Consider the following 26,977-nt stretch of genomic DNA (forward strand, 5'->3'; position numbering starts at 1 on the left):
GTAAACATCTACCAGACTACACAGCGCAACAACACAGATGACAGAAATCTTCATACTCATCGCCCTGATGACGGAGGCAGTATGACCTCTGAAACGTTGGTTAACATCGACCAGACTACACAGCGCAACAACCCAGAAGACAGAAATCTTCATACTCATCGCCCTGATGATGGAGGCAGTATGACCTCCGAAACGTTGGTTAACATCGACCAGACTACACAGCGCAACAACCCAGATGACAGAAATCTTCATACTCATCGCCCTGATGACGGAGGCAGTATGACCTCTGAAACGTTGGTAAACATCGACCAGACTACACAGCGCAACAACCCAGAAGACAGAAATCTTCATACTCATCGCCCTGATGATGGAGGCAGTATGACCTCCGAAACGTTGGTTAACATCGACCAGACTACACAGCGCAACAACCCAGATGACAGAAATCTTCATACTCATCGCCCTGATGACGGAGGCAGTATGACCTCTGAAACGTTGGTAAACATCGACCAGACTACACAGCGCAACAACCCAGAAGACAGAAATCTTCATACTCATCGCCCTGATGACGGAGGCAGTATGACCTCCGAAACGTTGGTTAACATCGACCAGACTACACAGCGCAACAACCCAGAAGACAGAAATCTTCATACTCATCGCCCTGATGACGGAGGCAGTATGACCTCTGAAACGTTGGTTAACATCGACCAGACTACACAGCGCAATAACCCAGAAGACAGAAATCTTCATACTCATCGCCCTGATGACGGAGGCAGTATGACCTCTGAAACGTTGGTAAACATCGACCAGACTACACAGCGCAACAACCCAGAAGACAGAAATCTTCATACTCATCGCCCTGATGACGGAGGCAGTATGACCTCTGAAACGTTGGTTAACATCGACCAGACTACACAGCGCAATAACCCAGAAGACAGAAAACTTCAGACTGTTGGTTATTCAATAATTTTTTGACTGAACGGAATCAGTTGATAAGTGGAACAACACTACTGTCTACAGTGGACCTTTCCACGTAATGATGACTGAACGTTGAACGTCATCTCCGCTGATCGCGTGGGGCATGCAATCACGGTTAGTAGTTTTAATAGGTAACTTGGTGATTTATGTTGTCTGTTCACAGGTGGTTGCCAGTTCCCGAAACAATGGTCAGGACACTGGTTCCAGTCTGGAGTGCCTCATCTGCTCACTGTCAATTCAACCTCCATAGAAACCAAAGGAGAGTGTGTGGAGGGTCAGGGAGACAAGTTTATAGTAGAGGACAGGTGAGTCATCACAGGTGGCTTTATTTAGTACTCTTAGTAGTCTATTACAATGTGACCTACACATCTGCTAGCTTGGACACATATTGTGCTTGGTTTTATTCTCTGAAATTGAAAAACACAGTTACAGACACTTTGCATGAATAAAGCGAATTACATAATATTAAATATTTCAGATACATATCAGCGTTGAAAAATAAAACAAATGCCATGCGTTCCTGTGTTCTTAAGTTGGCAACAGGAAGTTCTGGAAAGAACCTCGTGATTTCGTAATCGCTTTTAACGCTTGAATCTGCAAGAAATCGGCGATGATGCAAGTGATTTAACTTTGTGAAAACGTGCAGTTTTAGTATCTGGAAGTTTTGATATTAGACGTCGAATTTTTGCAGTATCACTGTGCTTTATAGTTTTAACCACTGTATACCGCTATACTGTAATGTACAGATTTTACGTGGTAATGTTGTATTAAGAGATTAACATTATTTTGGTAATATGTATGCTTGTTTTGATGCATTTGTTCCCTTTCTGATGTAACCATTTTAAAGAATTTATTCATGGCTCTGCTAAATCAGAACGGAATAACGTTAGTAATTCTCTCAGGCCTTAAATCTAGGAACACTATGCAATTAAAACGTAACTCATATTCCATTTCTTGAACCACAGTTTTGAAAAGAACGTGTATTACTGCATTGTTTTAACAATAACTTATGTTAAACAGTGTTATTTTGTAATGGTTACTGTCTGTCTTATACCTTTGAAAAATTTTAAGCAGTCGTTTTCGAGACGAATTTTAACGAACATGGGGATCTCCAAACTTTTTCACAAGTGTGCCCTGTCGTCAGTAAATTCAGTGTTTGTGGGCCCGACTGCGAAGGATGAAACATTTTTTTGGAAACGTAGATGCCCAGTATACGAATCTAAGTTATTTTATTAGTAAACGTGGAAAATGAATTGGAAAATTAAGATTTTTTGCAATGATCATCCAACCCACAGGCTGTACTTTGGAGATCCCTACTCTACACTAAAAAAATAATAATGATTGCCATACGTGGTTCTAAATTCAGTTTAACGAATATACTTTATAGGAAAAGTGACTTTTAAGGTAAGACAATTTTCATGCTTCCTTCAGCTTTTTGAAGGCGGAACATTTATTAGTAGAGGTCTTTTCAAATTTAGATTAAATTAAAGTTGAGAACATAATATACCTTTGTATTTTACTTAGGAATGTGAGAATGTAGCAGTGAATCTCTAGTTACTTTCAAGTTGAATATAAAGTTGTTTAGTTGGGCTGCCGAGCCTGTGGAGAAGGAGTGCAGATCTTACGTAGAAATTTATCTAGACTCCCTTCAAAACACACTGCTCTTTGTGAACGCAGCAAAGGAAACTAAGAATTGAGCTTCATAAACTTAATAAAGTCTCTTGTTTCCGATGAATACTGCCTAAAACCACTGTCACAATACAAAACACGACGGGAATGTACAAATTATATAATTGTGAAGTACAGGAATTTTAACAGTTTCACTGTAGCGTGAACTCCATTTGTGTCTGTAATAATTGCGCGAACGTTAGTGCGATAAGAGTTGGATTATATTTGTGGTTTCTGCGAAGTTATAATTAGTGCTCGGGTGGGTCGGGTCTCTTTCGCTTTGCCATGAGAATAATAATAAGTGAAAGGAGAGCATATAATATCCTGGAATGTATACAGTTGGCATTCTGCTTTACTGCTGCTTGGAATCAATAATCCACTGGCATGTGGACGTAGACAGATGGGAGCATAGCTGTAATTCTCTGCATGTATCACTTATAGCTTCTTCTTTATTACGCCATCTCCTTTACAGGTGGTTGGCGACAGTGACAAGATATGAATCACATCACTATTGGATAAATTTGAACGCTTTTAGAATTTTTCCATCAGTGTTTCCCTGGTGTTACTAAGCTCAAAATTCAGGAATAACATACTGCCTGTAAATTTGGGAACTTCTAATAGGCTGTGGACTGATGCGACTTACAGTTCCTTTCAGAATGATTAAGAAATGGTCTTAAAAGCTGGGGTGGCTCGAGTCTTCTATGCTAATGACACGTAATGGTGAGGTCTACGAGGTGCGATCGGAAAGTTTCAAGACTGAGTCAATAGCGGGCGAACCGGATGTAGTACGAGCTTCTGCCGCTAGGGGGTGCGGCCTACATTCATAGTGAATCAGTGTGCCAGCCGGCATCATCGAATTAGCATTTGTTTCTTAGTTACGGGCGTTTTGGTAGTGCATTACACCGACCCTCCTGCGATTTCGGAATGGCGTGTGCATCAAATTTTACCAAAGACTCGCCAAAACGGCTACGGAAACCTATGAAATGCTAAAGCAAGCATTTGGGGAGTCCGCAATGGGTCGTGCACAAACTTTTGTGTGGCATTCACGTTTTAAAAATGGCCGAACCTCTGTCGATGATGACGAGCGTTCTGGACGACCATCTTCGAGCACAACGCCCGAAAATGTTACGAAGATCGACGTCGTACCATCAACGACTTGTGCGACATTGTTGGGATAGGCTATGGGACCTGTCAGCTGATTCTAAAGGAAGAACTCCACATGCGACGCATCCTGTCTGAGGACCAGAAGCAGAATCGACTTCTCGTTTGTGAGGAGCTCAAAGATCTTGCAAGAACCGACCCCAACTTCCTTTCTAAGCTCCGTGTGACTTCTTCCTCTTCCCAAAGATGAAAATTCGGCTAAAGTGAAGGAGATTTGAGACGATAGAAGAGATTCAGGCAGAATCGCAGATGGTGCTTGACAGGCTGACAAAGAAAGATTTCCAGGGATGCTTCCAGGCTTGGCAGCGGCGCTGGGATCGTTGTGTTTACTCCCAGGGGAACTACTTCGAGGGTGATGGATGAATTTAATACCTGAGATAAGTGTACGGGTTTTTATAGGCGCAGTCTAGAAACTTTCCGATCGCACCTTGTATCTAATTGGTGGCTCCAGCTGGCTACTTCCCACCTGTATAGAGCTGGGAATGCATACTTGGGATCTTACAAAGAGCGCGTCTGTTGTATAAGGAGCTGGGCCACTTGTTGACCGGTTGGTTTCTGTTCCGGTAGATGTTTAAGGCTGGTAATACATTGTCTGAGTCAAGTCAAGCTGAATTTTTAAAAATTTAGCCACAGATGCACGTAATGTATGTGGTCGTAATTAGAATATGTGAAGTCTGATCCTCTAGGTCCGTGATGGTGACTACTGGCTTTGTACAGTGGATAATTACGATGTCATTTGCAGCTAAATACGGTTTCTTGCTTGCAGAGTGGACAGCTGTTACCGATGCGTTGTTATACACGAGAAGCACCCAAATGTGTTACAGTACAAGGAGAGTAAGTATGCAGTATTCTGTTCTTTTAAGTGGTGTGTCATAATTGTTGTAATGAAGGACAAACGTAAACAGAGGACGATTTTTTAAAATGAGACCCGACATTTTAAGATTGGATTCATCCGTGTCAATAGTGGGATGTTGGTGGACAAGGAAATTAACTTTTGGTTTATATTATGTTGAATAAAGTTATCCACATTTTTGTGCTTCTCATTTAAGACCACTCATACGTACACTATTTGCTGTGTTCCCATTAAAAAATGTCTATGAGTCAACTATATTTTTACATATGTAAATAGATCTAAATATCTGGACATCCCAACAATAATTTAAAGCTTTTTTGAATGTTTTGCGTTGTTATTTTATTTCATGACATACCATGATAACCAGGTTTGCCATGTAAACTAATGTGTGCAAAAGTACTTATTGCTTATTGTTTGAAAATATTGTACAGAGCATGATATTTTTAGTTCACTACATTTCTGATATAGTAGTTTTTATTTTGGAAAGAATTTATTAGGATAAATGTACAAGTTAATTAAAAACTTAAAGTAAAGAATTGGTTTAAAAATATTTTTAAGTCCTTTACATTAATTAGAATTTTATCTTGTTCCATAAGTGCACTGTTGATATTATGTCTCAGTTGTATTGATAGACACGTTCTCTTCATAAGAGGTTTTATTATTCTTTTGCTCATGTAAGATGTTATTTTGCTTTTAAAGCAAAAGGTAATACTTTGTAATTTGTCATGAAGTTCTCATGAAATGCCTATTGCAGACTAGCTGTATTTTTCTATGGGTTATTTATTGATAGCATATATTTTGAAGTTGGGTTACATGACGTGTATTTATTGCAGCATACTGTGATTCGAGAGAGAGTCTGGACCATATGTGTGGGCAGATAACAGGCGACGCCAATTTGTTCTCCATGTTTCGGGCTGAACCAGCTGGTTTACCTGTCCCCTGCCCTTTTAAAGGTGCACCCTTCACCTTTACATATAACCGAGGATCGGGGGAGTGCGGGAGCCCAGTGTCAAGGGTGGACTCTTGTACAGATGAGTCTAAACTTCTGTTGAGGTATCAGGCCTGCCCCGATGTACAAGGCACAGAAAGTGCAGGTTTGTCATTTTTAATAATTAGTTTATTATTTTAATGGAATGGATTTGGTCAGAACAGTAAGAAGTTGTAGTTAGGACTATAAAATTTCCTTCGCCTTATCGTTGTGTCAGGTGCAGCTTATTACATCTTATGCCATCTCTTCACTGTTCTGAAATTTCTCTGCCTCTTAGACTTTATGCTATAATCTGGTTTTGGTATTCTCTTCCTTTTATTCTGAACCTGATATTTCTTGAAATTAAAACACGCTGTGGTAGATTTTGGCGATTGATAACGTGTCAGTTTTGGAGTCTGTTATGACAGCCTACTTCGCTGTACTACCTAGAATTGTTTATGACACATTTCAGACCCTAATTTGTTGCTGTAGCTTTCAAATTACAGTTTGTAATGTGATCATGTTCTATATTAAACTCAAGGCAAACCAGAAAGAATAAAACACCATGTGCAATCCTGTTCTGTGTTTTTATTGTTGTTGAGAATTTCACCTTCCGTAGCTTATGTCAGCTTCTTAACTTCTTGAGTAACTTGTTCTTATCAATTTTGATTACATAAACACAAAGACTAATTAAGTCAAGGTTTTCAAGTATGTGTGTCTGTAATTTGGCACCATGTTCCACCATATTATGAAGTGATGGCATTAACTTTCCTCACATCATTTGTCATGAACAAATTAATGGAAATGGCATTTTATTACACAGGGACCTGGTAAACATGCTCAGAAGGTCTTGGGTCAATCCTCTTCATATGTATTCAGGTTTTTCTCCTGCCTCGTGTCATAGTTAAACTTGAAAATGTGCGAAATATCAGGTCTCGACTGTGGAGCCCATCCTAAGAGAATAGGTCACCTGTACCAGCTTTCATTCCCTGCATCTCAGAAATAAACTTATTGACTTATCTGGGTAGGCACTTGTAGCGAAGGTCATGGCAGGTTTGTGAGACTTATTAGTTTTGAATTAATAGGCAGCTCTGTGCGACTTATTAATTTAAATTGTGTCATTAGTATTTATGAGAATTCATTCAGGAGGGTGCAATTACTCTGTATTCCTTTAACATGGGGTGAAATTGCCATTCAGCTGCATATATAATACAGAGCGTTATTTGTTATGGCCTTTGGAATGTGGTTCTGGATCTGTTGCGACAGTTTACTTTTTTATATTTATAATATGAACAAAATATTATGTAGCATTAAGAAAAATATGTTTTCCATCTGTCATAATTTCTCCTTTTGGAATGCTACTAGTTACTTGTGCCCTCGTTTAGAATCTGAACAGTTCAGTGTGTTTTATTCATATTTTGGCTTTAGGAATATAAGTGTTTACATTGTATAAATTTAAAATATACTAGCTTAAAAATTAGATTTTGTATGAAACCTGTAACAGAAGATGGAAATTTTCTTGAAAATGGTTCTGATGGTTTTGGTTACGTTTCACTCGTCTGAATAGAACATGATCCCAAACAGTACTATTTTAGATGAATGTTCTAAAATAAAAGTAATATGATATCTAGGTATTCCTTCACATACACAATGATATGAAGAAATAAGTGCAATATTTCCCTGGTAGTGATCAATGGTTTATAAAACTAATTTAATTTTATCATCAGGATTTATTATACTCATATCTAGAAATGAGTCTAAAGTGAATGTTCTGCCAGTTTATCTCCGAGATGTCAGAACTTGTTTGTACTTCAATTTTCCAGTGGAGGAGCTTGAATGTCTAGCCACATGGAAAGATGGTTCTACACGCTACCTGGTGGGAAAACTGTACCATAAGATGGCTACATCAGATGAAGACCGGTACAGGTGTTTTGTATATGACCAACAGCACCAACACAGCCATCACCAGGTTTACCAAGTGGCACAGTCTGGCGATGCAACATGCAATGGGCTTCCCTCTGCTCTGGAGGGTTCTCGCACAATGAAACTTACAACAAGTATGTTGCTTGTGTTATGCCTGACACTGTTACAGCCGTCGAATCAAAGTGTATGAAATGATGGGATCACTTGAATAGGCGAAAACAATTTCTCATCGTGATGGATGTCTTGCCTCATAACCAGACTATAGGACAGAAACATTACAGTACGGTAGCTAATAAATCCAAGTATGACAAAATTTGAATGTTTGGGAAGAAAAGAAGAAATCAAAATTGCATTCATGAAGAAATTAAGAGCAGATTACATCTGGGAATGGTTGCTACGTTGCAGTTCACAATATTTTGTCTTCCTGTCAGTAATGTAAAAACATAACTAGCCAACGAACTATTGAGAAATGTATTCAGAATTTTAATTGGACGTTTTGTAAGGCAGAGACCACCTAGAAGACCTAAGCACCGTTAATATAACATTAAAACAGATCTTAGGCAAATAGGTTGTGTGTTGATTGGATTCATCTGGCTCAACACAAAAATTGGTAGCAGGCTCTTGTGAACATGGTAATGAACATTCAGTATCCAATAAAATACATTAAATTTCTTATATTAGGTTAGACTAGGCCAACCCCCTTCACTTCACTACTACCATTAGAAGAAGCTAGCATGCAAAGCAATAACATCTGAAACTCTGGAACAAGAAGAAGCGTGCTGACGCTGAAGCTTCAGTAAAAATTAAATTAAATCCGTGGCATAACAGCTCCAGAGAGCCAAAGCCGACTAGCTTGACTGCTGGCCTCACATTCACATGCCTAAGCAGAGGTGAACGATCATCCAACCAGATGTAGAATGACGTGTGGTCAGCACGACGAACCCCCAGCCGAAGCTTCAGTAAACAGTTGATAAAGAAAACCTACAGCGGAGTCTTTCTTGAGAATGTGACATTATGCTCAGCAAGTTGAGAGATATTCTGAATCAGAAAAATATTCTGTAGCTAATATATACTTGCAGTTAATCAGCTGTTATCACAGATCTTTAGGTGATCGTTAACACTCGTCTGTTGCAGTTGAAAATCAGCACAGCCGGTGTCGCTACCCTACATTTATCACTGACCATCACCACTGGCATACACTGGACCATTCACAGTCTTTTGTGATCCTTCATAAGAATACTACGCTGCGCATCACCAGAGAGGAGGGAGGGCAGGAGATGCGGGTAGTGTGTCACAATGAATACCACACGTCACACCATCAAGTCACCGTAGTTGCCCATGCCACGAGTGGGTGGTTAGTATAATGACCTTATCATTACTGACAGAACAGATTTATTTATAACCTGATTGCTACATTGCATGAGGTTTGCTACGTGAAGTGATTCCTTCAGAACTTGACTAAAATGTTCAGTGGCAGTGGAACTCACTGGGTGATAACGTTATAACAGTACTATCAGCAGTGGGACTTGATATGCCATGGGGGAAAGTTTTTATAAAAACTAGTAATATGGATTTATTTTTGAAGGTGATACCATCATACCTCTATCGATTATTGCCACTCTCACTACAGGGTGACCAATGAATCTAAAACCCTGGAAAATATGTGAATTACAAGTGGAGATTCCACTTCCACCCCTGATTTTGGGAACAGTCAGTTCCTCTCTGTTTAGCCATTCTCCTTTCATCCTCTCCTGGCACCGTCTTAAAGCTGTGCTGTTGTCAGACTAAACATGATGAGTGACTGGTAGAGAATATGTTATAAAACAGTTCAGCATGAACAAGATATGGTAACTCAGTCTACCACAGCATTACTGACAACAGTCTTACCAGAGGTGTATCAAGTATAGATTTTCTAAGCTGCAGAAATGAAGTCAGCATTCCTATCAGGCGATTTTGATTCATTGGTCCTAGTATTTCTGCCATCCTCATTAAAGTTTTTCATAATTTATATTCTTCAGTGCTTAGTCTGTTTCCTTGTTCCATGTCTGCTGTTATTACTCCACCTCCCAGATCAGAATGTGTATTTCTGCTCTGTGCAATCATATTTAAAATGTTATCTAGGATTCTTTTTATTATAGCCGGAAAACATGTTCTTTCCATTTCTGTCTGTTTGATTATTGTGTCTGAGAGAGGGTGTATTTGTAATTATTCTCTTACATATGTGTTTTTCATGTAAATTACATTCTAAACAGATATAACTTGTAATCTAATTACAAATTCTGATTTTGTATATTTATTTCTTTTTTATTTGGTATAGGAGGTTGATTTTTCATTTGGTAACACATTGTCCGTCATGTTTTAGCAACAGTGGCTATGTCTGCATGGCATTCTACAGGCGTGAGGGTCATGTCATTGAACTGCAGCAGAGCAGTAAGTACAAATTAGAGTGTCCTCTTTATTCATTGTTTAAGTACATTTCTGGTGTCGGGGAGGTTTGCGTTAGTGTTGTCAATAGTCCAATAATTTTTAATTAACCTTCGTACAGACTGTATATCCTGGGTAACTAATTTTAACTCTTAATATTTTAACTTTTCATTTTGTTCTTCACATGACACCCAAATAAGGAAAAAATTGAAGTGGGAGACCTAGAAATCAGTCCATTACCCTTATATTTATTCAGAAAGTAGGTAGTCAGTGAGATTTTAGCTTTTCAAAGCAGTGAGTATGAAACGGCTGGCTTCTGGGTTATTCCTTGTAGTCTGCTAGAAGTTTACTGTTTCAGAGGTCCTCGCTGCCTCCATTATTCAGGCAACGATTGCCTTGGTGATGGAGGCAGCAAACACCCTGAAATATGTGTAGACTTCTACCGGACTACATGGTGCAACGACCGAGAAGACATCCCTGAGGCTGTGGAAAAGCATAATTATCAAGGATCTTAAAATTCCATTTTGCTGTTTGTCGTTTCTTTCTGCAACAAAAATCAGACCTGTCACTTTTGAGCTCGTAATTGTATACTGCAAGCTTATCTTAGAAGTATCCCTTTTTATGTTTTGTGTGTGTTGGATGTACTGGAACCTCAGATTTGAAAGTTATGCCTATTTACAACCCTTGATATATATTTTATGTCTCTTTGTTTGCTATGCTGATGTGTATGAATATAGAAGATTCAAGCCAAGTCATGTTTTCCAATGAAGCTACATTGTGTATGTCAGGGAGCCCATATTGATATAATACAACCGAAATAGAAACTTTACAGTGTTACTTTTAAATCAGTTTGTTTTGTTATTCTGTGTTGTTACGTTCATTAAAAATTGAAATACCAGTGTCTCTGAATATTACTTTCTAATACACATTTATTGTTTATTTCTTGTTATTTGCACCGGACATAAGAAAGTTTGTATGCGTACTTTGCACGATGTATTTAAGTTTAAGAGAAACTTGTTCCGATCTTTTACGAGGGGACCGGACAGGCAGGTACACAAAGAGTTGAACTTCTCAGAATGAAATGTGGAGTAACTGAATTAATATGCATTAATATTTCTTGAATGCTTTGCTTGCAGCTCTGTTTGTCCAAGTGCCAGAAGAGGCATGCAGTCCTGCCAACTTTAATCCAGCTACTCTACCATACATAACACTTATAAGTAAGTAGCAAATATTCATTTTGAGGTCACTGCACTGCTAATGATCTGAAGATTCTCCACACGTTGGAAGAGTATTTTGCAGTTGTTGGCTGTGTTTTATTTAAATGTGCCGGGATGGCCGAAAGTCACAATTGGATGGTCTGTAAGGCATAATAAGATTTGTCATGAGTAAAGGAAAGAAGATGTGTGTTATGATGATGGTATGCACAATTCATGTGCATGCTGTAACTGAGTTAAAAGGTTAGAATTCCATACCTTCAACACCACCACACCCGTTAATGTTCAGTGGGCCTTCTGGTGCACTTGGCAGCAAATACAATTATGCGTTGAAAATGACAGTAACCATATTTACTGATTAGAAGGCTGAGTGCTGTGTGGTGCAACATCTGTTAATTTCATAATGTACATTGATATCATTTACATATTCCTTTGTAGTTAAAATGTTTGTATACTAAGTCTCTAATCTTGTATTATGCCTTCTACGCCATTCAACTTGGACATTGTCTGTCCGTGTATTCATAAAGAACATTAAGTAAGTACTACATATTTCTCTTGCTTATGATTTAGGTATTTTGTACTTTTCCTCAGTTCTTTCATATAAAACAAAAAGAAAATACTCCACATTTATCTTGAATTGTCCTACACCATTTTCTCCACATTCCCTCATTGCAGATGTGAGGGTTTCATATTCCACAAAGCAGAATATGAATCACCACGGTGGTCTAGCGGTTAGAACACTGGCCTTGTAATCCTGGGGTCTCGGGTTCGATTCCCGGCGGTGCCCGAATTTATAACTTGTGTTGGGCAAGGCCGTGGTCTAGGCAACACGGAGTTTTCCTCCGGGGGCTTCCCCGGTTTCTCCGTGGCATCCCAACAATTACTCCATTCACACACAGAAGAAGGCAATGGCAAACCACTTCTGGATCATCTGCGAAGAACGTATATGAACAGGTCCCAGTCCGAGAAAAGGATGGAAGGATCCTGTTCATATGGACCTGTCGTCAGACAGAACACTAAATAAAAAATAATAAAAGAGGTGAAGTTTCATAATAGATTTATAAGTTATCATAGGATTGTTATAAATGAGGAACCGAGATGATTATGGAAGAAGTGATCATGATTTATTGAAGGTATTATTCTGGCATTCATGTGGCAGGCTCATTGAAAACTATGGGAAACCTCAGTTTGGATACACAACATCACAATTGTACCATTTATCTTGGATATTTCTTTCTCTTGATATGCCATCTCTGCCATCTCAATTGCTGGCTTTCTCTGCGGGCTGTAACCATGTTTTAAATCCTTCAGTTGGTACCATCTCATGTTTTTGTGTTGGTACTTTTATTTGTACTTGCATGACTGTCACACTTTTATTGCAGCTACATCACTCCATAAAAAGAGATGTCCATACTTGGGGCGCTACACCGTCAGTGGGCTGAGTGTCGATGGACGGCAGGTGTCAGCTGCCCGTCGGAAGAGGAAATGCAGTGATGAACAAGGAGTGGTAGACAATGCAGATGTGGACAGCAAGGCAGAGTGTGGCAGTTATGACTTTGAATCTCTTGTTGTTGGATGCTCAGAGAACTCGGATACCATGGAGTTCTACTCTTCGTGTGACACAGAAACTGTATCTGGTATGATGATTTATATGCTTCAGTGTAAAGTCTGGTTTTTTACCTTTTAAATGCAGTAATTCCCCCAAAAGTCTGTAAAGACGAGAAATGAGTGCATAAGAATATTTTAACTTTCCGCAAATAAAGTCCGAGACAGAATCGTAATGTAACAAATCAGTAGTGATCTTTTGAAAATGTGACAAGGTTCAATGACTTAAAACTAATATGAACAATCTTGTTATTGTATCGTCTTCTTTTAACATAATAGCAGTGCAGTAAACTGTAAGTTTGCTTGTAAGTTATGATTTGGGAGGGGGTGCTATAGTTCGGAAGGAGTGGATCTAGACCAGATGGAACCTCGGTAATCTTGCTATATGTTTATATTTTTTACATTACTCATATGATATTTCAAGTTAAACAGACTTCTTTATCATTTACGTAAACTGTGTTTCAGTTACCATAGATAATCAGCACTGTTCTGCATTCAGATCTCACTTTGAAATTTCATACAGCCTTGTAGTAAATAATGTGACGTCTCTTATTATGAAGTTAACATACTTGCTTATTTTGAACTTACAGCATACTTTTGCCATGGCAGCTGGGAAGACAATGGAACCAGCTACTTGATTGCATCTCCTGTCAGTCGCAAGTCGGTTGGAGCCCGACGATTCTGCTTCATCTACACGCGCAGCGATGGGGAATCTAGCATGGGGCTTTTGCAGCAAGCAGTTGGAAACAAGCGTAATGGGGTGGGACCAGTGTCTGCTATGCTGAGGCTGTCCAGTGTCACAGAATCCTGCCATCGAAATATCAACCCGGGGGTTACAGGTGCCTGGGCATTCAATCTCACAATCATTGGTTCGTAACATATGTACATAATCAAGTGATTTTGTGTTAATAAATGCTGGAACAGGCTAGTAATTTTAATTCTCCAAGATGTTCACTATCTCATAAAGAAGAGCATCTGATTGCAAAAACAGGTACTTGCCAAATGCTAGACCCTCTTTAGTTTCAAGATACATGATGAACTAACTCCATGGAGCATAGTCCTTTTTGAGAAGCTGATAGAGCCAGTCAAGAAATTTCAAGCCTTTTAATGAACTTGAACGTTTGTTGCCATGTTCACAAGAACCTGCCACCAATTTCTATCCTGAGCCAGATGAATCCCTGCTTCCCTAAGATTCAGTTTAATATTATCCTCCCATTTATGTCTAGGTGTTCTGAGTGGTTTTACCTTTCCAACAAAATTTTGTGTACGTATCTCATCTTCTCCATTCCCCACCCATTTTTATCCTCCTTTCATCCTTGATTTGATCATCCTAATAATACTTGATAAATAGTACAAATTGTGGAGTTGTACAGTATGCAATTTTTTGTAGCTTCCTTCCACTTCATTCCTCTTCAGTTAAAACCTTCTTTGCACCCTGTTTCGAGACATCCCCAATCTATTTTCTTTGCTTAATGTGGAAGACAGAGTTTCACAGCCATACCAAACAACAGGTATTAAATAATAGTTTTCATTTTAATCTTTACGTTTTCAGATAGCAGAAAAAAAAAGAGGTTCTGAACTGTGTGAAAGCAAGCATTCCCCAAAATTAGTCTGCCCTTTATTTCTTTGTGAATGCAATTTTGATTTGTTACTGTCATTTCCAAATATATGAATCTGGCCACATTTTAGGTGAATGTGTCGGCTACCATCGTATAATGATTTTGTCATTTAGTCTGGTGATGAGGTAAGAACATGCTAAGTAGTCCAAATACTGGGGAGAATGATGATCACATTTTTAGAGTGAAGATTTAACCTCTGATGCTTGTTTAAAAATGCCTTAATATAAAACCGCAGCATTCAGTAAGTAAAATGATTGTAGGCTGATATTGAAGGGTCACCACTTACTGCATGGTGTCAAAGTAAAAAGTAAAAAGAAAAAAGAAAAATCATCATCATCATCATCATCCCCCCCCCCCCCCCCCCCCCGATCAGTAAGATGATAATTATTTTGGATGTTATATTAGTCATCTTTTTTTTTCTTCAAACGGCGTTTCAGAAATTGAATCTGTGTCCTTCAGACAGTGGTCACCTGATGTTGGAAACAGATCTGTGTGATATTTAAAAAAATCTAATATAATGGACAATGTTCAAAAGTAGTAATCCTATTTGCCTTCTTGGTATGGTGCATACTGCTTGATGGTTGGATACCTTTCCAGTGCCAAAGTTTAAAGCTTGTGTTGATATATCACACCACTTAATGAGTTTAACTGTTTTGCTAGTGAACAGTTAGTACCATTAGAACTCTTACATTTTCATGTAACTTTCCATTGTAAACACATTAACCTTGAAGTGTGATTGAATGTGATTTTATCATAGTGAGCTGCGTTTTGTTTTTTTGTTGATGGGATACATTTATTTCATTCAAGATTGAATGTGAGGGAGATTCATATCAAATTACTATAAATTTATTTTCCTTTCAATAAAATCTTCTCGGGCAATCAGCCGTGTTTACTGGTTACCGTAGTAAACCGAAATTTCGGGAACAAACTCTGTAGATGGGGACAATTTGTTTCCAAAACGTCGGTTTACTACAGTAACCAGTTAATGTGACTGATTGCCTGAGAAGATTTTATTGATTGTACTTGCCGCAAAAGTCTCAAATCCTATATTATTTTCTTTTGTAGCTTATGTTAGTATTACTGAGGCTTGGGTTGCAGGCATTCATTGTTTTTTCAGGTCAGTGTGCGGAGGCATCGACAAGTGCTGTGTCAATGACGGCAATTGCATTTCCCTCCCTGTTCTTCGTCATGACTCTTGCCGTAGTAGTATCGAACATGAGATGATGACGACGGCGATATCACATGGGCAACAAGAACGCTCTGGGCCGCAGTCAAGACATGTTCCGAAGTTCACCAAGCACCTGGTGGCTTAATAGTGAAGGATATTTCTAATTGGCTAGCCTATGGCAGTGTTAATTCTAATGAAAACAGTGTGGTTACTGTGTAAAAATTCTAATTTGAGTTTGAGTAACTCTGCTACTAAGGCTTTCTGATTAAGATGGCTCAATAGTAAGATGTATGTAACTCTAACAAAGGTGTAGGATGGCTCAGTGAAAAAATGTAGGCATCTAATGAGGGAATGTTAAATTGATACAATATGACATTTCTGGTTGGTGAGCGTTTGGAACAAAGAGGTGTGAAGATTGAGTAATTTCAATCAGAATATTGAATGGCTCATTTGAAAGGGAGCATAGGTGCCTAAGTGGTTTTGTCCAAGCTGTACAGTACAATTTCTTACTGTAATCACGATTCCAGACAACGAGTGGACCTAGCCCCCGCTGTGGACAATGGCGTTGACGAAGACTGCGTAACGGCTTGTCGATTCCAAAGTCATTGATCAGTGGAAGTATTTTCTGAACATATTAGACATTGCAATGTCTGTTGTTAGCATTAGTTACATTTAACAAGATGTGTTGGATCACACTGTTGGTAATTTGGATGCACACGTACTGTCATTTGGTGATTGTGTATAGCATGGAGGCAGCTTCCAGTTTACAGCCTTTTTGTTTGTTTGAGATGGGATTGGTGCATCATTTGGCCTTCGAATTATATTGGGCAACAGATGCAATGTGCCCATGGTCTTGAAGGGTACTGGAATGATGGGACATGAGGCTGTGTGGAACAAGATGTTGCAGATGTAGCCTACAAACAGGTGAGGACAAAGGAAGTGTACTCATCATTGTGTTCCTTTATTCTGTTAAGCACTTTTCCCACTGGCTATTAGGTTCCAGTTACATGTTAATTTCACAGTAAGACATTTTTTTGTATATTGTCATTTTGATGCAGAAGAGGTTTGTAGATGTTCATATTCCCTCCAAGGCATGCCATGCTAATGCTGGCATATTCGAACATCTAAAATTTGTGTGTACACAATTTATGAATGGAATAGTTGAAAAGGGATGGGCCACATGCGAGGGGAAGGTACATTATTAATTAGTATGGCACTGGATATTTTGTTTGCATTCAGCTGTGTCGGTGAGAATACTGGCACAAGGAATAGAAATAAACTAGGAACTTGGTTTTGTATTATCGTTGGAAATTACAATAGAATTGGCAGCATCATTCTGCAAGTTTACACTTCTTCTGTGCATAGTGTTGTAACCTTGTTTTCTGATGAAAAATAGTATGCAGTTGTGTAACCAGATTTGCAAATTAATATACAACATCCTTGAGTTCTTAATTCTTTGCATGAAAATGTATTTAATGAAACAAATGAACATAGTTGGAAACCATTGTTCCACAATAATACGTATGGTATCACGATATGTTCTATTGCTTCCGTAATTCCTTGCAAGTCACAGTACATGTGCTTAGTGCAAGTTTCAGCCGCCAATTCTAGTGAAAAACATTACAGTTAGCTAAAATTATTAATTCAATTCTAAAGGGTTTTGACGACGGTAGTTTACACTTAAAATTATTCATTGTCGGGACTTTTTCCATCGTCCAGTGACAGAGACTAGCTCTATCTAAGGGACCCAACAGAGTAGGTACCTCTCACCTGAAAACGGAGACAGAACCTGCCTCTGAAATGTCGTGCTTTTAAAGAACAGACGATGGAAAAAGTCCAGACAATGAATAATTTTAAGTAAAATTATTAAATTTGACTCTTGTAGGTTGTCAGTTTATAATAATGATATATACACTGTATTCAACAACTAATTATTTAAGAGTGTACAACAGAACCCTAAATGAAGGAACAGCAAAGAAACCCAAAACAAAGAGTTTGAGAATGTTTTGTTGACATGTGGCAGACATGATTTTATTTAGGAATAGGAAATCTGCGTATGTAGCATTTTCCATTCTCACTCCAAACTGTTCCAGATCTGTACAGTAACTGTGAACAAGTTTGATAATTGGATTTGGCCAAGCAGCCAGTAAATTATAACAGTAAGTTGTATCTGCATCATGGTTTTTGCATATTTAGACTTTTCTCAGTATACACATATATTGAAGTTCATAGCACTAACTAAATATTCATTGCCATCAGAGTGCCTGTATCCTTTTTTGGTAATTTTTTTTCATGTACTGTTCAATTGATATGTTGTGTGAGAGTGATTTCCTTGTCGAGCATGTCAGCCAAAATCATACAAACTGTTATTTAAAGACAGAGATTTTCTTTTATTACTTTGCTGATTAAGGCCTACTGCTGTAATTGTAACTTGTTTTGTATTTATACAAAGGTGCTAAAACTAACATTTACAGCGCCTAAGTTTTTCCGTCTTGCCGCAGCAGACTATTTTTAATTAGATCTGACTTCACATGAACCAAGACACTTTCATGATTACTTATAATAGATTTTGCAGCCAACTACAATTTGGTTAGTGTTTGCACGTATACATATATTTAATTATCTTTGAAAATAATAATTTATTGATAGGATATTAATTTCTTAACTCTTAATAACTTCCATTGGTGTGCAGAGTTACTCAGAAAAAAAATATTGATATTTTATCAATTTGTGCAACTGATGAAATATTTTCATCCATAATAGTGAAGGGGTTAATATCCCATATAAATATACAGTTTATTGAACAGGTAATTTAAAACATTCTTGATAATGTACCAATATTCAAGAAGCCTTCGTGCACCATTCAAGTCAAATCCATTGTCATATGTCAGTCTGTTGTACAGGTAAAAACCAGTGAGTTATGCTGATTATGTTAACGTGTCTAGGAACAGGGCAGTGGTGAATACAATTAAATATTGTCACTAGATCTGATATGTCTGATGTAAAGCTACAGGTCCATTTTGCTATTTTATTGATGTTTTGTGAACATAGATCAAAGTAACACATGAAAGATCACGCAGTTCCACTTGGAGATGTATGAAATCACAGATTCTAAAATTTCAAAATCTCTCTTGTTTCTGAATTGTATAATTTGTGCTCTGTTGATTATATTTAGTTCAGAACAGATTTCCACCCTAATTATTTGTATGGAAGCCTGTCAAGACGTGCCCCTGTTCTAATCTATACGGTTCTGCATCTACACGGCCATGCACTGCAAGTAACAAGTGTCAAGCCAGGACTGTGGAATGTGAAAAGTATGATGAAGTTGGCTTTAATGTAGTAGCACTGATATTTTTTGTCATAATAAGTATTACACTGATCAGGGGAACTTGGTGACAGATCACTAACCTTCTATGTGGAATTGTGTGTCGCTGGAAAATCGGCTAGTACCAACATGTTGACATTTTTCCACACTTTGTTTCCGTCAGAAGTGGCCTACTGCTTCCATTTTGTTTCTTGTGTCCATTATATGTCACTCTCTAATAGGTGTAACACTCTTCAGCCATCCTGCTAAATGTCCACGTGAAAAAGGTTGTACACTGACAATTCTTATGTTTTAACATGTTCAGTGCTGCCTTAACTGCATGTATGACTGATTCCAAGAGCTAATGTTTTTTCAAGGATTTGTAAGAAATAATGAACCAGATAGTAGCACTACTATTATATTTTAATTCTTCTTCTTCTTCTTCTTCTTGTAGCGTTATAACCCTATGTGGGTCTTAGCTTGTTCGACGAGTTTTTTCCATTCTGTCCTATCATTCACAATTCTACTCCATTCCCTCACATCTTCCTCCACGTAATCTAACCATCGTTTCCGTGGTCTCCCTCTCATCCTTCTTCCCATCGGTCTCCATTCCATCACTCATTATATTTTAATTAATTTTCTTTAAAGGAACCTTCAGAATGTACTATGACACATGTGCAGCACACATCACTGATAGATGGTTTATATTTTGTGCTTGCCAGTGTATGCCATCAGTTTATTAGGGTATAGAATACTACGTAATTACATAAAAATACTAAATTAGTTTCCATTGCTTTGCAGTGCTTCTTCAGTGTATTGCCTTTCTCATTTGTTTTGCATTGGATCAGCAGATCACGTGTTACTTTAGGTGACTTGGATTTCGTTGTTATTCGGGATTAGAAACGGTGAACTTGCAAAATAATACTTCGGTTTCTAAATTCATTATTGCTTTAAGTGTCACTGAAATTCCTGAAAGGTCTCCGCATCTGAACTTGGTCTGCTAATGTACACACAATTTTTACTGCTGAATCTGTTTCATTTTCCCTAGCAATTGGTTCGCTTATTTTGTATCAAGATGAATAATATTTGTCCTGTATACATACTACTAGAAGACATATTTGCCACTAGAAGAACTTCGGTTTAGGTCCTGAAGTTACCTGATTAAATAAGTTGGATGTATTGAGAAGTGGTTACTATATTGGCAGAAATTTCCATTGTGCTATACAAAAATTGTTATAACTGTGAAGATGAGGGTATGTGATAAAATAATGAAATTGATAACATATCGACATGCGTAGCAGAGAAGAGATTGGAATAAATCATTAATATTTGTAAAGTCCAGCTTCCTGGTGACGCTAACACCAATTAAAAGGATAGGGATGGGAATCTATTATCAGTGGATGCAATTATAACTAATAACAGTGAAATGGGTAATGTATTTTTTATGGTTGACTGATATATTGGAAGATTTGATTTGAGTAATGTACAGAAGTGCAGGCATGATGTAGGAATTTTTTCCGCCCCTCCAAAGATCTGCCACATCACTTTTTTATACAGTACTTTATATTTGTTTTAGATCAGTTTTGGAATTTGTAGACATTTTTTTGCTAATCTTATGACAAAATAAATCCTAAATTCAGAGACAAAGTTAAAGTCTGCGAAGTTAGAATAGTTTGTTTTGAGTTATAGATACACAATATGAGTCATAGATTTACATTTTTCAGGTTTGCTTTAACAAAATTTGTGAGGTCAGAGGGCTGGTACACGTTCATTTCAGTACTTGTAGTTATTATTGCATGCTTTTTATACATTCATTTATAAGCTTAGATTTTTTAAATAAGGGCAATGGAACCGAGTTCCTCAAACACAGTATAGAGTGTCACACTGATGGATATGTCAGTAACAAAGAAGAAGGCTGACATTGTTGAATTAATCTTAAATTTTGTACGTGTAAGGAGATGTACATATGTGAGATTTCATATTCTCACAGTGACGAGTAAAAGATGGCTGTCTTCTGGTGTTTTGCATCACGTGTTTCGTAGTTAGCGACTGATGTTTCAGAACCCTGAAATATCAGTAATTATCTACCAGACTAAATGGCAAAACATCCTACGATGCGGCTGTCTTCAGATTTACATGTCTCCATCATATCTGTATCATAGATCCATCTTCTTTCCACTTTATTAGTGGCCTAATTCATATCAAGGGTGATAATATTTCTTTATGTCTAGTGAATGGTACAGAGGAATGTTATTTGGGGTGGGTGGGGCAGAGGGTTCTGGATTGCATCTCCAGCCAGATCGTGTGCATATTTTTTTCTGTACAGAAAATCCACTAGGTCTCTTCGGCCAATATTTTAAACGTCACTCTATTAGAGGTATCGTAAAATCTTCCTGAAGGATGTTTCCACATCAAAAATTAATTCCTCCACTTCACTGATAGTGATTTGCCACAAACGTTATGTTTGACTTTTGGTTTACTTCCTGCCATTTCTTTTATATAAGATTACAAAACGTCCTAGGAAATGGGCGGAAGAAATGTGTAAAACAGACATCATGAAAAATAAACTAACACAAATGGTGTAATAGAAATGTTGCAGTAATCATCCAACTGCTATTCAAACATCTTATATCTGTGGAATTAATTTTATTCAAAACAATACTGTGATTTGAAAAATCTTATTTTTAAATTCATCATTGTTTCTTGTGACAGGCAGAATTGCTTTAACTGAAATGAGAGAAACGGAATACGAGTCCGCAAGGCAGGAAGTCAAATTACATTATTAGCTACATTTCAGAACAGTTATTCAGGATTTGTTTCATTGCATTCTTGGAAAGAGTTCACAAACCACTAATGGTATGCTCATTCATATGAACTTTATGTAGCTTTTGGCAGCAACAGAATGAAATATGAAAATGTTTTTGATTACCATATATTGTTATGACTGTCTTCTCACCTCGCTTAATGATGCACTGTTTTATCGCACTGTTGATATCAGTAGTGCTGTGTTCATTGTACCACATCACTCTGCAACAATATTTTTAATGTGGAATCATTCAACGTTTCCGTTTTGTAATCGGAAATTGTTTGAAGTACATTTTTATAATTATTATTTTTCACGTTAAAATGGAGTATAACTTATAAATGAACTGGTGGATCTATGATATGTTACACTTAAAGCACTTTCAACAATTTTTAGAAAGTTATATATATTATCCTTACTTTACATTTTAAGTTTTTACACATATACTAAAATAGTTCCTGTTTTTTTATTTTGTTTTATTATAACAATGAAAAAAATATTGAGTTCTATGAGAAGCTGGTGTTAAAGGATTTTAAATAAATGCATTTGGTAGCTTAAGGTCTTATTGTTGACATTCATGTTCTAAACCGTGTATACATGGATTTTGTATGTGCCATCTTACTAGCACACATTCAAAACGAAGAATCCGGCCAAGCGTACAGGTTGTGAGAAAGGAGATGGCCCTAATGAATATATCGCCTAATGTCATGACATCTATTTCCATATTTTAATGTTCCGTTGTGATCAACAAGTAAGAGAAAAGAGTGGAAATATTGCAGACACATTTGTTGGCTTTATTTGTACCTAGTTTAGGTACATTGATATTTGTTCACTTCAGTGTACCTTGAAGATGTATTCATATGAAATTTATTGAAGTGTTTTAAAGTAGAGGAAATACATCTGTTTTGAATGTCCATTTCTACCTGCCTCTCAATACAATAAACCTAAACTTTTGTAACTTCTATAATTGTTGTGGAACCCGATTTTGTCCATAAATAAACCCTTGGAAAAGTGCTTCATTCAGCATGGGTTGCTAAACCAGAAGCTGAACATAATTCCGGCACAAAGGATCTGTGATTTAACATATTAATTAATTTTAAAAAAAACAATTACAACAAAATTTTGAGAATGTTAAAATAAAAATAAATAACTTTATAATTCTTCTTCTTCTATGGCTGTCCGGTCCGTGTTTGGTCCATGGCCTTTTCAATTCTCCTCTTCCATTCGGTCCTATTGTTAGGTCCGTCTGTCCGAGGCTTTGATTGAGGTTTCAAAACATCTTCCTTTTTACGGTGCAAGGTTGTTAGCCTTGCGACCAACCCCCAACCTGGAGGACCAATTATAAAATGATTATGAAGGCAATTTCTTGAGTATCTGCTGAATGCTCTGAAGGAGCCTTTCATTTGTTAAGGGTGTATTTCTGTTAAGACAAGAAAATAAACTCTTGAAAGTGTATAGTGTCTAATTGAAAATTTTAGGTGGGTTTTGATTTTGTAGAAACAGAAAGAAAAAAAAATTGTCATGGTTTTGAAATGTTGTATGATTACAATCGGAAATTTTGGCTATTGTCTGTAATGAAGATACAGAATATTGTAGAAATTTGGCAACAGATACCTGGTACTAATTCAGTTGTAAATGCAATATTTCCAGTCTTAAATTTAAATAATTTTTTTTGAGACAGTTCCTGGAAATGTGTCTAAACCAAGGAAATAGAAGCTAGAAATGTGTGCAGCTACTTTAAATAATTTGTTAATTTCTGTGATCAGGTCAGCTTCAGTTTGTGGGTGACTGGACACAAATTTTATCTGAAATAATAAACTTAACGATGACTGATTAAACTTTATTTGTATAAGGCCAAACAGAAAAATGATGGCAGTGATGTACTGTATTTTAAAAGATCAGTATTTATATGTGTTATATATATAATTTTACAAGAAATGGATCTCTTGAGAATTTGTTACTTGCTTCAAGATGACAGTTTGTGAATGGTTAATGAAAAAAATGCTTTGATGTGAAAGCATTTGTAACTTCAAACAGTCAACTTGTACTCTAATATTCTGGCATATTTGATCAAGAAACCATATGAAAAATATTGAGGTTCCTTGGTTTTTCAAATGTTTTTACGCATTTTGTGATTTTTCCTATATATTGCATGTTGCAAGATATACACTTTTATGAAGTAATTCAATGAATGAAAACCTCTGCTTAAGAAAACGCCTAATTGTAACAAAGTGATGCCTTGTGTTAGTGATTGGTTTCATAATGGAACACTAAAACCATTGGTTAAGTAAGTCTGACATTTCGTAAGTATAGGTTTGCTGCTTCATCAACTAAAATTTCATGATCTTATTATAAATTTCTGCATTTCTTACAAAGAATATTCTGACCTAAGAATCCTAGTACGATCAAAGTTTGAAACGTGTTACGGATATAATTTAAGGCTCGAATGTGCAAGCTCTGTGGGAAGAAGTTTAAAGTATTATATTTTGTTTTGATGGGGCGAGTGTATCTGTGGAATCGAAGCTGCTAAGAGGATTGTTTTTTATATCCCAAATGATAATGAGAGGTAATATAAAAAATTTATGGAATGATTTTGACAGTGCACGTAACACACACTTGGAAAGCTAGTTATTATTTATGCCCTGTGATATTTGTCGATGATATCGAATGCTAATTATGTGTAATATTTTAAAAGTACTAAGTAATGAGTTTTTTTGGCACATTTACATAGAGGTAGTTTTACACTTCGAGTATGTTAGTGATTCTGCATGCCCTTTTGTAAAAGTTTGTTCAGCGTCACCAGTGAAGAAGAAAATTGGCAGAGTAATATAAAAAATATTAGCAAACAAGCCACTGAATTACTTAATGCAAAAATTGTGTTTTTATGAAGTCTTTGATTTGCATTTTGAGAGTTAGAGTTTGTAGTTGTAGAAGGGTAAAGGATATTGTGTTGGGTGAAACCAACTCCCCTTTCATGTCTGTTACACAGAGCACCGGTGCATCGAAGATTGAAAATCAATCATTATTGCGTAATCGAAGACCCTCCTCAATGAGTCTAGCCAATAGTAGGCTTCTGCGCTGACCTATCATAAATGACAAACTCTTATAGATTGGAGCACTTTGCAGATTTTTTTTATGTTTTTATAATCATTGAATCTTCGAAGATGGCTGTCATCTGGATGGTTGCACCATGTAGTCTAGTACAGCATTTCTCAACCTATGGTACGCGAGCCAATGTTGAGTGGTACACGAACTACGTAAGAAAATCAAAAGTTAATATTAACATAAATAACAGTTTTCCCTGAATGCATTTGGCTAGTGGTACATTTAATGTGTTAAAATTGGACTTAGTTGTACGCCAGCAGAAAAGGTTGAGGACCCTTGGTCTAGTAGAAGTTTACCGATGTTTCAGAGGTCCTTGCGATGAATCATGGTGGAGGCAGCAAGGACCCCTGAAACGTCGGTAAGCTTCTACCAGACTACACAGTGCAACAACCCAGAAGACAGCAATCTTCAGACTCACCGCCGTGAAAACCTCAAATCCTACGTTGACTCTACCAAGAGGGCAACAAGGAATTTTTGGATTTGCAACAAATAGGGAAATACTGTTAGTCACATGATCTGAATGAAGTTTGTTAAACTCGTTTGAAAATTTTCATTCCACCATAGGGATTTTCTGGAATGTTCTGGGAGTCGGAGATGTAAAGTATTGTCTGTGTGGGATGTTATGACGTAGCTTTGAAACCCCTGTGTAGTAAACTGTCTGCAGAAGCCATTAATGAATTCTTGCTCGTAATCTAATCTTTAACGCATCACTTTGATAGAAAGGAAGGCTTTCTTTAAGCCAAGGTTTCATAGGGTAACATACATATATTTTGAATACTGAATATGTTTAATATAGTCCACATTTTGTTTTTTCTTATTGATGGAAACTTGTGCTAATGTATCAACTTATTGTGAGCTTTTTCATAATTTATCAGAACCGTCACTTTAGTGCCAAAAATTGGTCAGAAGTAAAAAAGAAAAAAAAAGAACACAAATTAAAGAAGCTGTATTGTGTAATTCCCTGAGTGCACCAATGCTAATTAAACTATTGATCTGCCAAAAATTGCCATTATTGCGTTAATGTGGAAGAGATTTTATTTATAAATTTTTTAATCCATAATGCAATAAACCATAACTTCAAGTTAACTACATTTTTGAGTATGAGATTCATGTGTTTACCTGTCAAATATGTTTCTTCCCTACATTGTCCATACTGTACGAGAGCGATGCCAAGTAACATTCTGTATAGTCGGCGCAGTAGTTTCTGACCGGTGGAGAAGCTGGCGGACGGGCCTAGTCTGTGTACCTGAGGTGGCACGGCCAGTGCATTTCTTTTGTTCGGGTGTTCAGTCCCGATAAGCTCCTCGGTGTAGTCAGCAAAAGAGACTCGCTCCTAGCTTTCCCCTTGAAAATTCCAGCGGCCAAAAACTACTGTGTCGACTATACCTTCTGTGTGTAAGTGTTCTTTATGTTCTAGGATGACCAAATACCTTGTGGGCTCATCCATACATATTTGATGCACGTGTGTGATTCATCAGTAACTGGAACATGATCCATGTGACTCAAGTGCATACTGCAGCTGTGAATGTATTTAAGACATTGGCAACATTTCTTTGGTAAAGAAATGTTGTTCTTGTCTCTTAAGAAAGAAAGAAAAAGAAAATAAAGTTGAAGCTTTGTTGTCTGTCATTATATGATGACATTTCAGTATTTCTAGTTGTAAGGTTTGCTATTTTAAAAACGATACCATGTATTTAAGTATAATGGTAATGTCAATATTTAAGCGACATCTTTCTCATTCTAGGAACCAGGAAAACACCCCCCACAACCCAGGGGGCAAAGCAAACACGGGATTGCCCTAGGAGGGTTCACACCTACCCTGGGGCTTTCACCACAGGTTTTGCCCAAGTGAGCTCTTCCGTCCTGGGCCTTACCCCCACTCAGCTTACCTCACTTTGGGGCTTCCCCAATAGGAATAATATCAGAATAGATGGCCCAGGCTTTGGGAATATCAGGACTGCCCCCGAGGGCTTGCCAATATCGCTTTACCTCTTTCGGAGCTACGGCTTCTGGGGATACCCCCAGGTAATTCCTACCATGGTTGCTCCGAATTGGGCTTGCACTCCCGGGGCTTTAACACACAGACCTTTCTCCGTATGCTTGTTCCCGAGGGCGTAGCCCACTGCGCTTGGTGCTATATGGGTTGGTCCCGCGAGCTTCCTCCTGTGCCGCCTGGCTCACTGATGTT

The 26,977-nt window shown here is 37.5% G+C and overlaps 1 protein-coding gene across 2 annotated transcripts in view; it reads left to right on the plus strand.

The window, feature by feature from the left end:
- The window catches only part of LOC110834305 (uncharacterized), a 90,895-nt gene extending 64,474 nt beyond the window's left edge, over positions 1-26,421 (plus strand). The window contains exons 3-13 of one of the 2 annotated variants that reach the window (XR_002544552.2): positions 1,139-1,280; positions 4,571-4,638; positions 5,491-5,751; positions 7,448-7,681; positions 8,682-8,901; positions 9,910-9,977; positions 11,108-11,188; positions 12,568-12,822; positions 13,381-13,659; positions 15,527-16,501; positions 26,207-26,421. Coding sequence is in view for 1 of the 2 variants with exons in the window: in XM_022073309.2 (XP_021929001.1) it covers positions 1,139-1,280; positions 4,571-4,638; positions 5,491-5,751; positions 7,448-7,681; positions 8,682-8,901; positions 9,910-9,977; positions 11,108-11,188; positions 12,568-12,822; positions 13,381-13,659; positions 15,527-15,633 (1,715 nt within the window). In the remaining variant the exon portion in view is untranslated. Of the gene's footprint in view, positions 1-1,138; positions 1,281-4,570; positions 4,639-5,490; positions 5,752-7,447; positions 7,682-8,681; positions 8,902-9,909; positions 9,978-11,107; positions 11,189-12,567; positions 12,823-13,380; positions 13,660-15,526; positions 25,881-26,206 lie in introns of those variants that run through there. The other variant, XM_022073309.2, reaches the window with a different exon arrangement.
- The last annotated feature ends 556 nt before the right edge of the window (positions 26,422-26,977 follow it).

This window comes from Zootermopsis nevadensis, unplaced genomic scaffold (assembly GCF_977971745.1).
Source record: "Zootermopsis nevadensis isolate Lab colony 2312 unplaced genomic scaffold, Znev_1.0 Znev_ptg000061l, whole genome shotgun sequence".
Taxonomy (NCBI): domain Eukaryota; kingdom Metazoa; phylum Arthropoda; class Insecta; order Blattodea; family Termopsidae; genus Zootermopsis; species Zootermopsis nevadensis.